Consider the following 16,995-nt stretch of genomic DNA (forward strand, 5'->3'; position numbering starts at 1 on the left):
ACAGTACAACGCGAAAAGAGCTTCTTGCGTGTGTTCTATTCGTACAGCACTTCCGTCACTATCTGCTTGGCAGGAAATTTTGTCTGCGGACGGATCATGCTAGCTTACAGTGGCTGATGAATTTTAAACAACCGTCGGGCATGATTGCTCGCTGGCTGGAAATCCTTGCCGAATTCGATTTTGATATTGTGTACCGTCCTGGGGCTCAGAATGCTGTGGCCGATTCACTTAGCCGTCGGCCGCCTGATCGGGCTGACGCCGAGGTTCAGGTTCCACCAGAGTGTTACCGGGTGGTGGTGGAAGCTGAGCCGTCCCATTGTGCGGACGTGATGACGCAGACGGAGGAGTGGACTGGCAATACGGTTGGGACCGGCCAGCTCGATGGCGCTGACGCGGCGGCCCCAGTGCCGAGCGGTGTGTCCGCTGGGGTGTCTGTGCCGCGGCCGCTCGGTCGATCTGAGGCGGCTGCCCTGGCCGACGATGATGCGGCGACCTGTCGGGTAACTGCTGGGTCCTGGTCTCTCGGCTACCTCCGCCAGGAGCAGGACAAGGATGCTGGGATCAGGGATATTGCCCGGCATCTGTCGACCGGGACGAAACCTCGCTGGGCTGTGGTGCCTGAATCAGCGAGAGACCTTTACCGACAATGGGATCGGTTGCAACTTATCGATGGCGTGGTGTACAGGACGTACAAGCAGCGCGCTGGCGAAAGAGGGAAATTGCAGCTTGTTGTGCCTAGACAGCTTGTACCGGGTGTCCTGATGTCGCTCCACTCTGGGCCATCAGGAGGACATTTCGGTCCAGAAAAGCTGCTTGAGCAGACCAAAGTCCGATTCTGGTGGCCGAAAATGGCGTCTGAGGTGCAGAGGTTCTGCAGGAAGTGTGAGCGATGCTCCTCACACAGCGGACCTTCTCCAAAGCCTCGGGCTGCGATGGGAGAATTGTTTTCTGACGAACCTTTCGACACGATCTCGATCGATTTCCTGACGGGGCTCCCCACCTCAGAGCGTGGGAACAAACATTTACTGGTCGTGTGTGACCATTTCACACGCTGGTGCGAAGTGTACCCGTTGCCCGATATGAAGGCTACTACGGTGGCGTCTACGTTAGTAAGCGAGTTCATTGCGCGATTCGGTGTCCCCAGGCGGTTACATTCGGACTGTGCCAATTTTGTGGGAGCGGTGCTCACAGAGACCTGTCGGATTCTGGGCATAGAGAAGTCAAAAATATCTCCGTATCATCCTGAAGGTAACGCCAAGGTCGAAAGAATGATGCGTACTATCATCGCCATGCTCGCCCGCTATCTCAACGACAACCATTCGGAGTGGGATATTCATTTGCCGCTTTTAATGTTAGGATACCGCTCACAAATTCACACCTCTCTCGGGTATTCCCCTTACTTTCTCATGTTTGCTCGGGAACCCCGCCTTCCCGCCGAGGCTACTGTCGAATTGCCGGCAGTCTCAAGGCCAAAAAGTGTCGCTGACTACATCGATACCCTTTGTACAAGCCTTCGTCTGGCACGGGAATTCGCTATTACAGCATCGAATAGACGTCACGAGCGTAACAAACGCGCTTTTGAGAAAAAGATGAATGAGTTCAATTTTCAGCCTGGGGATGGGGTGTTTGTGTACAAAAATGTGGTGCCAAGAGGGCAGTATTACAAATTTGTGCGACCCTGGAAAATGGCAACGGTCTTGCGTAGGCTTGGAGAGGTTAACTACCGGGTGAAGCTTCAAAACTCTGGGAAGTCTATCCTAGTCCATCATAATCGTCTAAAACCTGCTGACTCGAGCTCGCCCAGCGACTCCCGGGGGTTGAGGGAGACGAGCCCTGGTCGTTACGACGTAACGGCGAGCAGCGGGCGCCCATCGGATGGCTCCGGCGCTTCTGTGGGCGGTGGGGCTGCTGCGCCGGCGTTCGATGGTGACAGCGCGACGACTGTTACGCCACCAGGTGGCGCTGTTCCGTCGTCTCAGGCCGCGTGCGCAACCGAGGGAGATCCGCGCTGGTCTGGCGGCTCCTGCGCTGTCATGGGAGCTCTTCAGCCGACAGCTAATGGGCTGCCCGGTATCGGCATGCTTTCATTTTTGGATGCCGGGGACGTGACTGTCCGGCCAAGTCCCGCTCCGAGCGATTCAGCATCGGCGGGGTTGTCCGAACTTGACTCTGGTGGTGACCGGCTGCGGTCACCGGAAACCAGAATCATTCCCACTAACCGGGAAACATCGGCGGAACCACGTGACGTAGAAATGGCTGCGGAGACTGTCGAGTGTGGTCGGAGTTCGGATCTTGAACCGGGCAGTAATTTGACGGATGTTAGCCCCAGTGCAGTCATCGGAACACCGGAGGAGGGTGTACCGTTGGACGATGTGGCTTTGACTGCTGCTCCTCGGCGATCCAATCGAAGGCGCGTTCCCCCTGACCGTTTTGCTCCTAGTTAGTGCTTGATCTAGATGAGATGAGATGTGTCGTGTGCTCGGTGTTGTGTATTGTGTATCCTGGAATGGAGGGCTGTATCGAGCGTTTGTTTATTGCATCGAGCGTTTGTTTATTTAGAGTGCTTATCTGTTTGCCCGTGAGATGCTGTTCGATGTGTTCGTTTCCGCTGTATGCTGACGGGTGTACGAAATAGGGCTGATTGTGTAGTGCGTAATACGAGTTGGTTGTGCTTCGCCACTGTAGTTCCGCTCAGTTCGCGTGTGTCTGATTGTGTGTCAATTCAAGCGTGTGAATCATTAACTGCGTCGGGCTCAGTCTCGGGCTGCGCAGTGTCGAGTTGCGCTTCAACGGTATAGGCACTTTATTTTGCGGGGTGCAGTATAGACGGCTGCTCGGCTGTTATACGGACGGGCCGCGCGGAGAACGGTCCTGAGGCTGGGCTCTATCGGAACGGCCCTGCCGGCCTGCAGCCGGGGCTGTCTGCGTGACCCGGGCGGGGCGTGTGCTGCCGGGGGCGGTCACGTGATCAGAGGTGGCCTCGCTCTGATCTGCCGCCGGCCCGGGGGACTGGTACCTGAGAGCTGGGACTGCGGATGTGCTGGACTTGTGACAGTGCAATACAGAGCTACGACGAATAACGAGCTTTACGGCACGTCTACATATAGCTAGATGAGCAATAGGACACTTTCCTGGGGTTAAGTCGCGTCAGGTGACCTGACCATGAAACGACCGGGTCAGAATTTTCAAAAGTGCATAGAAGGATAAAGGTGTATGGATAAGGTCTGTAGAAGGCAAGGAGTGTGTTCATCCCCCCCCCCCCTCAGCAGGACACGGTATCACGACAGGATGTCGATGCAACAGCCAAACATTCCATGTTGATGCGCTCCCTTCAGTGCTTTCAGCAGCTCCTTAATGAACTACGTCAGTGGTCAATACTGCCGTCAGGTCGATTGTAGCGGTGTTTGCTCATCACCGGGAACACGCCGGCTTTAAAGGGACCCTCCCACCTTTAAAAAAGTTTATGAATTGGCATGAAAGTGATGTCGCTCGGTTCAGAAAGAGCGAAAACGAATATCTACCAAATTTCACCGAAAAATATTCACCGGTTTTCAAGATATTAGACTTTTACTTTTGTTTACTTTTTGGGATCTCCCCTGTTCCTAGCGACTTTATTTAAAAGTGCGGCATTTGTTGCGCGCAACGCAGCATATACCACCGCGTGCTACAAAACGTTTTAGTCAAACATTTAATGGACGTTCGAAAGCCTGATGACGTCATCAGATTTAAGTGCCTATACCAATACATTGTGGCACTTATTTGCACAGATGTCAAAATCAAACTCAAATTTCTTTGCGATGAAGTAATTGCTGGAGGAACGGTTTTCACGGCACTGATTTTCAAAGAACGTCCATCAAGATGGCTATCTCAACTCAAATCTAATGTTAAGGTGGGACAGTCCCTTTAAGGAAAATGTCAGCATGGGAGACCCTTTCGTATGTCGTCCGGCGCGAGTAAATGCTGAGTGACCGTGTCCCTATTTCTTGTGGCGACAGGGCTGCGTAAAGGCCACGCTATTACATTTAGTCGTTCCCGTCCGCTGCTCTCAAATCGAGCGTCTGACGTCTGCCCCGCTGCGGGCGTCCATTGCTAAGCGCTGGATCATTAATGTAATAAGGCGTTCTGCAGCAACGCAGGCAGCCGGACCGTGTGTCTTGGGTGTCATATCGAACCGCTATTGTAGCCTGCATGGCACTGCCAGCCAGGTAGTGGCCCTTGATAAACACTAGTGGCCAAGTCGCACAGACAGAAGACCTCCAAACATCAACTACTGAAGGTGGACCGCTGAGTATCGGGTAGGTTTCGGTAGTCAGCCTGGCCTCTAGCTGCTGATAGCTGGCTGCTGACTGCTGTAACCTGAAGGCTGGTCATTAGCTGCTGACTGCGGCTCCCGTGTCGACATCAGATGCCCAGCCATGGCTCTGTCGAAGCTGCAGCTGCTCCTCAGGCTGGTGCTGCTCGCGACTCTGGTGGGCCTCATCTTCCAGCAGTTCATGCTCTTCAACTCGCAGCGACTCGTGGCGTCTTCGTGGCGCAGTCCGGCGTCATTTCCTCGCCTCACCGTCTGCGCTGACGTGACGGTGCTGAAGAGGTACCTGGGGCCGTCCCTGCAGCGACTAGCGAACGGCTCCGTCAACATCACAGAGTTCATGGAAGGGGTCACCCTGGAGCTGGTCGGTGAGGATGGTCAGGTGGACTTCAACAACCTCGTGCACTCCTTCTCTGATACCGACGGGCCCGGGACATGGAGTGAGAGATTTTACCGGGAGGTTGAGCTGGCTATGAATCTCGATTATTGGATGTACAAGCGTTGTTACACGTTCACGCCGAATGAGCGCATGAACCTTGTCAGTCAGCGACAACGGGCTCTGACAATCAGGCTTCAGGAGTCACCTTTCTTTGGAAAGAAGCAGCTTCGAGATGTGAGGCCTTCCTATCGGCTTTTTGTTCATGGCGACGACGTCCCGAACATCGGAGACCTGCCGGACTGGGTCCCGGTCACAGAGAACGTGCCACTGTTCTCGGGCGAACACGTCCACTACTCGATCTCTGCACGGCGGACCGAGCGAGTCAGCGTGCGTCGGAGGCCGTGCTCGTCCCGTCCCGGCTACTCGCGGACCCAGTGTCTGAAGGAGTGCCAGTGGAGGCGACCCGTGGCACGTGCAGGCTGCAGGATGCCGCACATGGTCGGTGCGAAGACGTTCCTGCCCGATGTCGGTGGGTTCATGGAGCACGTGCCGCTCTGTTCTCGTGTGGTGGACATGCAACTGTCTAGCTCGGTCTTAGGGCTCAGTATGAGTAACGTGTGCGCAGGTGATCTCAATCGTACTCGCTTGGGTCGTGACTATCTGTTGCCGTCATCCAATTCCTCCGCTATTGGTAGTCCTACTTCCTCTGGAAATGCTAGGGAGGAAAGTGCACGATCCGAAATCAGATCTGCCTCAGAAGATAACGCTGTGTTCTACCAGCCGCGCGCGAATCGGCCTATATCAGCAACACCGCCGCCGCCGCCGCCGCCGCCGCCGCCGCCACCAACACCACCACCACCACCGACACCGCCACCACCACCACCACCGCCGTCGCCGCCACCAACACCACTATCACCACCGCCACCACCGCCACCACCACCACCGCCGCCGCCGCCACCGCCGCCGCCGCCGCCACCGCCGCCATTGCTATCCATTTCTTTGCCGACAGAAGCCTTCCAGTATCTCCCTGAAGACGTATTTCACATTGATGAAGCAAGCTGTGGATGCCCAGAAGCCTGTACTCACAGCGAGTACACTCTCACTGAAAAACATCCTGAAAGAATGGAGCTAGGGAAAAACAGCGGCTGGAATTCCTGCATCGCGTCTGTCCTCCTAACCTTCGACTTCACCGAGGAGCTGAGTCAGGAGTCTCTAGCAGTGCCTCTGTCAGATTTTCTGGCAAATATCGCCAGTTTTCTGGGAATGTTTACAGGAGTTTCACTGTTTCTGCTCACTGATCTAGCTGAGAGGGTGATGAGATCCGCTTACAATTTTCTCATCTCTGGCCGAAGTTCGAATACCGTAATAGTCCCTTTTACAAAGGCAGCTCAAAATCTGTGACATCTAGAATGTAGAGTTAGATACCTTGAGAGTTCCCAAACAACTTGTGGCTATAACAGCATCTCGTTAGAAATGCATGATGACTTATGAGGGCTAGAATAAAGAGTACGGAAATTTACACCACAACTCAGCCCGCACTCGCATGCTAGCGTAGCTCGCAGGAGCCCGTATTATCAGTTGATTAATGATTATGCCAAGTGTTTCTTCAGGAAACTAGGTACAGGTTGGAGCTGATTATCATTTCCCGAGGCTGCTCTGTCATGATGATCGCGATCATAGACCATTGGCCCGCGCAGTGCTGCTGGAGAACTACAGAGCCTCGCTCGTTTTTCTGTAATATCCTCTTAACCCTCGCACTCATGTATAGGGGGACGAACGGATCCCCGCGCTTGGTATTTCGCGAATAACTCCAGTAAAAAGCAGCCGATTGCAACAACACCTTAGGCACCCTCGAGTTGAATCATTTTACACCTACCCTACAAATTTTATGACCCTGGTACAAATGACTTTTGACCTCTGACCTGTTTCTTGAGGCCATGTCAGTCCGGTATCGCGATTCGTCTTTATATGTCGGCGCACATTATCCGCGCGTTTGTAGTCTTTCTGTGATTGTAAACGTTCTAATATGTGAAATGATGTTTGTGCAATGCCTTATGGTAGTTGTGAACTTCACCTGAAGGTCAGGTCAAAGGTGTGTGCGGCGTTTTTTCCGTCTTATGTGTAGGGGGAGGTCGGTTGGGTTGGACCTCCCCGTCATTCGGCCCCTCATGGAGCTAGACGAGCGTGCTGCCCGTGACGACAGAGAGAAAGCCGATGATGCCCAATTTTAAGGTCCCAGATCATTGGATGACCTTCCAGATCAGGTCAATGATCCAAAAGTCGGGAAGTTCGGGACCTGCTAGAACTTCGTAAATTAAAGCTGTTGTGGCTTTTTTGCGGCGCTGATCACGAACTTCATGTTAGTTTTGATCACAGAAGATGTCTTCATAATCATGTATTAAGGCCAGGTCGGGTCAGCTCAGCTGTCAGGTCAATTAGTAGGCGTCCTACCGGCTATCAATTACAGATGTCAACCACCACTAACGGCATCGTAACATGTTACGACGACGGCACTAAAACTATTTCGTAAATGTTCAAATGGATGCTAAATTCTAAATCAGCTTCAAAAACTACCTAACAAATATGCAAACTCGAAAAGTGAACGAAGGTCGTCAAAGGTCAATGTTATTGACCTGACCACCAGTGACCATCACACGTGACCTTGACACCCACCGTAATGCATGGGACCAACATCATTTCACATGTTGGAGCGTTTACAATTACAAAAATATTGGAATCACGCGGATAATGTGCGATGACATACGCAAGATCGCGATCCGGACAAAGATTGTCTCGAGAAATAGGTCACAGGACAAAGGTCATTTGGGTCAGGGTCATTAAATTATCAAGTTAGGTGTAAAATTGAGCAACTCGAGGGTACTGAAAGGTTTGTCGCGATCGGCCCTTTTTTTGCATGAGTTATTTACTTATTTGCGAAAAAAAACACGAGGAGGATCCATCCGGCCGGACAAATACGAGGGTTAATAACCTTGGCTCATTTTTGTTTTTAGTTTTACATGTTCGTAAGTTATTTTGAAGCCGATTTCGAGCTTAGCAATGGCACCAATTTGAACATTTAAGAAATCATTTTGGTGCCTACGTAACATGTTACGAGGCTCTCAGTAGTGGTGATGCTTATGTACTATGGAAAGCCGGCAGGACGCTCCTGCGTGACCTGACCTGACCTAACCCGACCTAGCCTGAATGCATGACGATACCATCTTTGAGCAAGACTAACATGAAATTCGGGAAACAGCATGAAACAGCACCCCGAAGATGCCCATAACAACCCTACTTTATGAAGTTCTAGCAGGGCCCGATTTTCCCGACTTTTGGGCCATTGACCTGACCTGGAAAGTCAACCAATGGCCTAGCACCTTAAAATTGTGTATCATCGGCTTCCTCTCGGTAACCAATGGCAACACGCTCGTTTTTTTCTGCGAAACTGTCATTCAGGGGCCGAACGGCAGGGGTCGAACGGATCACCCCTCTCCGCCCCCGTGTACTATAGACACTGTTAATTCACATTGGGTTGATATATTAAACATACAGAAGTGCACACATTTGTGTTGAAATAGGAGACACACAGACGATTACCACACAAAACTGTATCACATTACATGCATGGACTTTTAAGCGTATTGTCGATAATCGATATAACGAATAAAGTACCTAACAGCCAACTGAGTTACTGGTAGCTGGGCTGGTACGCCTGGTACTGGGGCTGGGGCTGGACGGGGGCCGCCTGGTAGCTGGGGGCGGGGGCCGCCTGGTAGCTGGCCTGGGTCACCGGCACCTGCGGGGTCGGGTACTCGGTGGGCACGGGCGTCGGGAAATGGGCACCCTGCGGCTGGAAGCCGTTGGCGTCGGCCGTGTAGGTGACGGTGTAGGTGTTGCCGTAGTCGTCGGTGTAGCTGTACTGTCCCTGGACAGCGTAGCTGGGCTCGCTGCCGTAGCCGGCCACGGGCTTGCCAGACTCGGAGGCAGAGATGCCGTTCTCCGTTTCGAAGCTGTGGGAAAGATATCGTTAAACATTTCATTCGCAGTATTTTTAAGCTAATACCGATGCCAATTTATGTTGCATCGCAAAACTAGAAGCATATCACACGCCTCATTCACTCTTAATGAAAGAAAAGTTTACTGATACACTCGTAATGCACCTGGATGATTGACCTTTCAGTTCGACATTAACTCCAAATAATGCATGCAATATAAAACTAATTTTCTACTCACCTAGCAACGTAGGACTGGTCGTCGCGAAGGTCAAACTGCTGAGAGAGGATCTGGGGGACCTTCTGTCCGTACTGCGGGGGAGCAGGGGCAGAGTAGGACGGCGGGGCCGGGGCAGAGTAGGGCCTCGGGGCAGGCCGGTCGGCAGCGGCCACGGCCACAACGGCGGCAATCAGAAGCTGAAATGAAGGAAAACAAATAATTCAAATTGCAATGCCAGCATAATTGATGTCTTTTAGCGATTGTTTTTCTACCTAGAGCAATCCGCATGAAACTGCATTTTGGGAATGCAGTCAAAATAAAACTAAATTGGACAACACAATAAAAATGTAATGCAATGATAATACAATGATATGCCCACGAAAAAAGTAACTTGAACGTATCACTGGACATCAAATACTCTGTATCATACATCGACATTCTGAAGTTTCGTTTTTGTTCGAACGACATCGCCAATTGCATTTTACAAAGAATTAAAATAAAAAATGCATGATGGAATACTCTCTACTCACCAGTTTCATGTCGGCTATTGAGAGGGTGTGATTTCTGCGAGCTGCAGTGGTCGAATGGTGTCCACCGCACTGGTCAGCCGGTCTTATATACCGGTCACGACTGGTCAGTGGCAAGCGCCTCGCCCATCCACACTACAGCGGGACGCTACACTTTTACACGGACAAGGTCAGGCGGACTAGATAACCTGACGAATTGTGCATACTGTTTCAGGGTCGGCTACAGAAATATGCAGAAAGATTTCACTGGCGGTCGCAAGGGGGCATCAGGGTCTGTATGCAGAAAGATTTCACTGGCGGTCGCAAAGGGGCATCAGGGTCATTCCTCCAAAGACATATCTGGGGGCCATCATATCATTTGCCCCCCCCCCCCCCGCTATCGACAGCTAGTTTGCGTCGCGGGCGTAGAGAGATATTGGTCGATTATTCGGAGGCTCAAAACCCCTTACCGGCTTTTCTGGCCCACATACTGCTCTTTGAGGGCTCCACACTGACTTCTGAGGGCCCTACACTGGCTTCTGAGCGCCCTGCACTTACCTGAAGGTCCAATACCATCCTCTGAGAGCCCATACCGACTTCAGCGGGTTCCACAATGACCCTTGAGGGCCTTCCGTTTTATTGTGAGGTCCAACGCCGGTCTCTGGGGGTCTAACACCAGTTTTTTGGGGCTCCATTTCGGTCTCTCGGCCCAGGACTGACCCCTGGGTGTCTCATACCGTCCTTTGAGGGTCGCTATTAGATATGTCAATCGGATACCACCTTTTTGGTATACCGATACCAAACCGATACCAACTTGGTATTTGGTATTTCAATCGTAATGTGTTTGGTATTTTGTTATCATGAACCCTCACTAATGTATAAGAGGCCAAGAAATCGGCAAAAAGTTGGTATTGCCCTCATTTTCTCAAGTTGGTTTGGTTTCGGTATTTCCCCATGGTTTTGGTTGGTATTTGGTTTGGTATCGGTATTCCGATTTTCCGTAATTGACATCACTAGTCGCTATCGAGCATCGACGTGGCCCCATGCTGAAATTCAAGAGCCCCACTCGGACTGCAGTGGCTCCACACAGGTCAATTATGGCCCATGCCGGTCTTTGACGGCCTCACAGACCGCTGAGGGCCCCAAACTGGCCTCTGGTGGCTTCGCTCAAAGGGAGGGGGCTAAAGACCAAAAATGGGGCCATCACCTTTGGGTGAAATTGGACCAATGTGGTCTACCCCATCTTTGCGTGAATCGCACTGGTCCCTGCCTCTGAGGGCCCCACGCTGACCTGTGAGGGCTTACATTGGCCTTTGAGGGCCCAATTCGACCTTTGAGGATTTCACACTGCGCTTTAACCCGCGCACCGACTGGGGAGGGGGGGCCGTTGAATGCCCCCTACCCTGAGCTTTTTTTCGTGAATAGCGCAAAAACCACGGCTCGTAGCGCCGTGAAATTTTGCATGACTTTTTCTTCAACAATTTGACACATGGTGTGCAAGATTGAACCTCCTAACTTTCAAGGTCAGGTCACCAGGTTACTTCGAATGGCCCAACCACTAATCACTTTTTTTGCAAATTTGTCACCGCGTCAGATCTACAGTAGATGACGGAACCCTTTAAAAGTCACAGGATGTAACGAGTTTATTAGTACCTATATACAATTTGTGTATCTCGGAATTTTGATATCGATGACCTAAGGTCAGGTCAATTTACCTCCCCATTATAAGTCAAAGGGGGAAAATCAACTCCCTGTTTATTTTCCACTAAAACGCGTCGGAATGGCCCAATATGCCATGAATGACCTTATATACGATCAACCGTGATTACCTTGACTACCTTGAGGCCTTTTTTGCTCTTGGGAAACTGTAAGGTCATGTGACGTCATCAAAGGTCACCAAAGGGTTTTTGCTAATAACTCTTCACAGGAACAAGATACAGTCACGCGGATGGTCTCATCGTGTCCAGCTCGTCAGGGCGCATCGAATGATATACATGATCCTTGAGGTCAGCTGACCTGAGGTCAACCTTTGACCTTGACCTTTTTGAGGTCAACCTCCACACATATGTATATCAGTCGATGTGGGATTGACAAGAGGATCACGATAGTCCCTTTAGTTTGTTCCTAGCTTGGCCACTTCAAAAGTTATTCGAGGAAAACTCTCCTCATATCTAGCGCCGCCATTTTGACTTTTTTACCCCTGTGACGTCATCTTTGACCTGTCCTGAAATTGAACTGGGTAAAAAATTGTAGACGTCCGTGCGTACCCCATGCCGTTTACCGCTTGTCTCTATCTTGCTTCATTCTCGAGATCTCAGGGGGGCGGTCAATCGCCCCCCCCCCGTCGGTTCTAAGTTGGCGCAGACCCCCGTCGGTGCGCGGGTTAACCCTCGCCGGACCTATTGGTTTTCTACATACGCGCCGGCCGAGGGGGGGGGGGGGCGGGTACGACCCCCCCTCGCCGTTTCGCCCCTGGTGGAGCTAGCGCGTCGCGGAAAAAACGAGCGTGTGCGCCGTTACGAGACGCAGAGATTGGTACCCGATTTTAAGGTCCTAGGTCAACCGGTGACCTCTGAGGTCAGGTCAAGTGCCCCAAGGTACGGTTCAATTTTTGGTGAATAACTTCGCAAAAAACGGCCGCAGAGCGCCGATTTTGGCAGCATCGTGTTCGTCTCGCTCAGGCGCGTCGAATGATCTACTTTTTGTCCGGGTCAGGTCAACTTGGGGTGTTGACCTCAGGTCAAGGTCAGGTCAGCACCCCCAGGTCACGAAGTTGGTCGAAAGGGGTCATGTCGCATATCATTCGATTCGGCACGTCTTCCTGAGTCCATTGGTGGCTTTCCCGACTCGCTAGCTCAATCTGATCAAGAGTTATTGACGAAAAACTAATATGACCTTGATGACGTCATAAATGACGTCACGCAAGGTCAACATTGCAAAAGTGACGCATCTAACCTTGCAAGGAGTGCATAAAATCACGATTCTGTGTGCTTGAGATAGTTGGAGATCGTTCCCGGCGCCAGCATAGCAGTTTTCATTTTTCCCCCATTGACTTATAATGGTGAGGTCACGAAAATGACCTGACCTCATATGACCTTTAGGAAAAATCCGAGATATACAAGTTGTGGGACTCATAATGGATACTAGATCCTGCAAGTTTCATTTCCCTGTGACATCTCCTCTGGCAGTGAGGGCGTTGCGAAGTTGCGACATCTGAAGACCGTGCAGAGGTTCACTTATGACGTCATAGGTCAGTGACCTGACCTGACCCAAAAATGCGGTTGGTGTCAAAAGATGCGGCTTGGATCAAAGGTCAGGTATGCCAAGTTTCAGCTCTCTATCGCCAACGTGTTCGGAGCTATCGCGAAAAAACCCTATGGGGGGGGCGGCACCCGCCCCCCCCCCTCGGCCGGCGAGGGTTAAGGCCCCCAAACTGGCCTCTCAGGGTCCCAAGCTGGCCTCTGAGGGCCCAAATCCACCTTTGAGGAACTCACACCAGCCTCTGATGGCGCCATTTTGGTCTCCAGGACCAAAGACTGACCTTTGGGTGTCCCGCACTGGCCTGAGGGCCTATAATGCCGGCCTCTGAAGGCCATCGTCGGCCTCTGAGGGTCCATACTGGCCTTTGACGGCCCTCCGCTGGCCTATAGTGCCGTCCAACGCCGGTCTCTGGGGGGTCCAACATCGGACTCTGAGGGCCCGTTTTGGCTTCTGTGGCCCAATAGGTACTGAACTTTAGGCGTCTCATGCCGTCCTCTGCGATTCCCTACCGGCCCCTGCGGGCCCCGATGTGGGCCCCGATGCTGGTCCCTGCACGGCTACTAGAGAGCCGAGTTTCAATAATGGCGTTGAATACTATCGCTTCGTTACCGACAGCACAAATCACCAAAACAGCATTGCTTTACCGGAATAATACTAATTTCCCATTTGTCAATTATAAGCGTAAACCTTCACAACGGGTAAAATAAATGTGGGCAACAAAGATTAACAAAAATATCTTACATACATATATCGTATAACATATAAACACCTAGACATTAGGTACTTACTTGCCTAATGTCGGCAAATGAAATTGAGCTAAGTGTCAATTCAATAATGAGATGTCTTCTTTTCTAGCATGCCATAGTTTTGCCATGATCAGGTCATCACCAGGATCCAAAGATGTGCTGGGCACAATAGGTACTGTACCAGTCCTTTTTCTTCTGTCGCGAAATTGATCCAGCAATTTCCGAGTTGTTACAATGGCACCAACCAAACTGGCACTTGTTTATCATTGGGGGTACCAACAATTATGCAGTGCAGTGGGGGTACCACCAACAATTATGAGGAACAGGACAATGCTTGTTGGAAAGGAAAAACGCTACGCAAAAAAAAAGAAATAAACACAAACAAACCGTTCCAGTGTCTGCTGGGATCCATATAGTTAGGTATAAAGCTTGACCACGACGTTCGTGTTCAGAATAATTCTGAGCACGAATGTCGTGGTCAAGCTTTGAAGAGGGCTGACATCTCCAACAGCGACTCAGAAAACAGCGATCTGTTTTCTGTTTTCTCAGAAAACACGAAAACAGCGACAGAAAACAGTGACAGAAAAACAGCGACTCATTCAAAGTTCATGGACCGCGTTCAGAGCGACCTCTGGAACAGCGACTCACACGCTTGAGCGATTGTTTGAAACGGCGATCCGTAATAGAGCGACTTCACAGGAACAGCGACTATTCTAAGCCAACGGTGATTGGAAAAGCAGATTTCTTGCGAAGCATATTTTTATGTAAAATGCACTCGTTTCGCATTATTATTAACTGAAATATCACAGATAACACAAATATATTTCGAAACATGCTTAACGGTTCATTTCAACTCAGTCGTTCATTCGTTTCGATAATAATAAGCGATTTTTCGGTGACATCATTGATTTTTCAGGACAAATTAATTGCTTAGTTTCCACCTGATTGCACCGGGAATGGGATATCTAAGAGTGTTTTACAATGTCGTGTTCCGCGAAACGAGTGGATTTTACATAAAATTTGCATTGCAAGGAATCGTCAATTTTTGCTTTCCCAATCTCCCTATAGCTTAGAATAGCCGCTGTTCATCTGAAGTCGCTCTATAACGGATCACCGTTTTAGATAATCGCCCAACCGTGCGAGTCGCTGTTCCAGAGGTCGCTCAAAATGGGATTGCTGTTTTGAGTGAGTCACAGTTTTTCTGTCGCTGTTTTTAAGTCGCTGATTTCTGAGTTGCTGTCTGACACGCACACCTTGAAGAGGCAAATATGTATCCCAGCAGACCCTGGAACGGTTCGTTTGCGTTTTTTTTCTTTTTGGTGGCGTTTTTATTATTCTCCGTTTAAGAACTCGCTTCGTGCTTCGCGTTTGCTCGTAATGAGCTTCAAAGCAACACATCCCCTCATTCTTCATCTCAATGATTGTTTCCCGTCTCAGTTCAAAACAGTTCATTGCAGTTCACATGTATTGTGTGGACATGGGACAAACACTGGAACTTCATGTACGAATTACAACAATATCACAATAAATACATGGACTCATAAGCGTATTCTTCGGGCTTAGAATGCGGTGAAGATGATGAATAAATACGATTAGCTAAATTACTGGTAGCTGGGCTGGTAGGCCTGGTACTGGGGCTGGGGCTGGACGGGGGCCGCCTGGTAGCTAGGGGCGGGGGCCGCCTGGTAGCTGGCCTGGGTCACCGGCACCTGCGGGGTCGGGTACTCGGTGGGCACGGGCGTCGGGAAATGGGCACCCTGCGGCTGGAAGCCGTTGGCGTCGGCCGTGTAGGTGACGGTGTAGGTGTTGCCGTAGTCGTCGGTGTAGCTGTACTGTCCCTGGACAGCGTAGCTGGGCTCGCTGCCGTAGCCGGCCACGGGCTTGCCAGACTCGGAGGCAGAGATGCCGTTCTCAGTCTCGAAGCTGTGGGAAAGATATCGTTAAAATTTTCATTCGCAGTATTTTTAAGCTAGTACCGATGCCATTTTATGTTGCATCGCAAAAATAGAAGCATATCACACGCTTCATTCAATTTTAATGAAGGACAAGTTTACAGTGATACGCCTCGTAAGTCGTAACGCACCTGAAAGAGTAACCTTTCAGTTCGACATTAACTCCAAATAATGCATGCAATATAAAACTAATTTTTTACTCACCTGGAGTCGTAGGACTGGTCGTCGCTGAGGTCATACTGCTGAGAGAGGATCTGGGGGACCTTCTGTCCGTACTGCGGGGGAGCAGGGGCAGAGTAGGACGGCGGGGCCGGGGCAGAGTAGGCCCTCGGGGCAGGCCGGTCGGCAGCGGCCACGGCCACAACGGCGGCAATCAGAAGCTGAAAAAATATTACCGTATGACTACACTTTCCGTTCCAAGCGCAATCCACTAATAAACATGTCCTTTCATACTTTCATTGTATTCAAAGCGATATATCTTCGGGATATTCATCATATTAGTTTTAACTTTTGCATGGTAGTTTTTACATTGATAAACATGTAAAATTAAAAAGAAAATGATCAATAATATGGCAGAAATTTAAAATCCCATTCCAAACATCAATATGCCACATTTGAGAGGCACCAATGAAACTAAAACACCGTATTATATTCCCAAGCAGGTAACCAAGCAGGTAAATTGAAGCGAACATTTTTTTATGCAAGAAACATGCAAGCAAAACAAAGTAAATGAACTGGCTAATGAAGGGGTAACTAAATTAGAAAGCAAATGAAAATAGTATTGATAATGCTTGCAAAACGTCAAAACTTTTCCAACTGCTATTCATCCACAACAGAAAAACAATGTCATTTTTACTCACCAGCTTCATGTTGGCTGTTGAGAGGATGTGTACTCTGCGAGCTGCAGTGGTTGAATGATGTCCACTGCACCGGTCAGCCGGTCTTATATACCGGTCACGACTGGTTAGTCGACATTTGGCGAGCCTCGTCCATCCGACCCTCCCGCGAGACACTACACTTTTACACGGACAAGGTCAGGCGGCCATGTTTTCTAAAGAGTACTGAAGAAGCCAGCAGAGGCTTTGTGTTAGAAAATCTCTAGATCTTGACATTTTATTTATATTTTGGAAATATCCAGATTGCCATTGTGTTTGCCATGCTTTTGTGTACCTACGGTTGAAGATACGGTCTGAAGATTGGCAGTCTGATTTTCTGCAATTTTTCCGTAAGCAGCGTTTTCGATCAAAAATGGCCGAAGGGGACCTGCTGTATGAATGCTGACTGGCTTTTTACACCTTTGACATTAGCAGGGGTGGAACTTTATATCTCCTTGGGGGGCCCGGCCCCTCCCCCAATGTCCTCCAGCCTCCCCCCCCCCCCCCAATGAAGACTTGAGCCCCCCCCCCCCCAACGTTTAAAGGCGCCCCTCCAGAGACCAGAATATTCCGAGTCCCCAAGATCGATGATTCGATGGAGCCCAGCAAGAGCCACCGGCGCCCTCTTGAATGACCTGTGGCAAATACCTATGGTAATAACCCTCTTCCACCCCACCCACCCCACCATGACAATGTTGGCTTAGATCCCCACCGAGCGGGTGAAACATTTCATCAACGGACTCAAAAGCCGACAC

The 16,995-nt window shown here is 50.4% G+C and overlaps 1 protein-coding gene across 3 annotated transcripts; it reads right to left on the reverse strand.

The window, feature by feature from the left end:
* Positions 1–8,209: 8,209 nt before the first annotated feature.
* LOC122378301 (cuticle protein CP14.6-like) lies at positions 8,210–16,367 on the reverse strand. 3 transcript variants are annotated; one of them, XM_043359230.1, is made up of 3 exons: positions 16,226–16,265; positions 8,922–9,097; positions 8,210–8,698 (listed from the first exon to the last, which is right to left on the reverse strand). In XM_043359230.1, the coding sequence occupies exons 1-3, from the start codon at positions 16,232–16,234 to the stop codon at positions 8,377–8,379; spliced, it is 507 nt and encodes a 168-aa protein (XP_043215165.1). In that variant the 5' UTR covers positions 16,235–16,265; the 3' UTR covers positions 8,210–8,376. The 3 variants fall into 3 exon arrangements, with proteins under 3 accessions (XP_043215165.1, XP_043215156.1, XP_043215147.1); XM_043359221.1 differs by lacking the exon at positions 16,226–16,265 and adding an exon at positions 9,431–9,483; XM_043359212.1 differs by lacking the exons at positions 8,210–8,698; positions 8,922–9,097 and adding exons at positions 14,861–15,336; positions 15,570–15,745 and having other exon boundaries at positions 16,226–16,367.
* Positions 16,368–16,995: the final 628 nt, after the last annotated feature.

This window comes from Amphibalanus amphitrite, unplaced genomic scaffold, assembly GCF_019059575.1.
Source record: "Amphibalanus amphitrite isolate SeventyFive unplaced genomic scaffold, NRLGWU_Aamphi_draft 000007F_arrow, whole genome shotgun sequence".
NCBI lineage: Eukaryota > Metazoa > Arthropoda > Thecostraca > Balanomorpha > Balanidae > Amphibalanus > Amphibalanus amphitrite.

What these genes read in the sequence shown, in the direction of transcription:
- LOC122378301 (XM_043359230.1), bottom strand. An exon ending in GACCAGTCCTACGTTGCTAG is followed by an intron (nt 8,699 to 8,921) that starts GTGAGTAGAAAA and finishes TCTTTCCCACAG; the next exon opens with CTTCGAAACGGAGAACGGCA.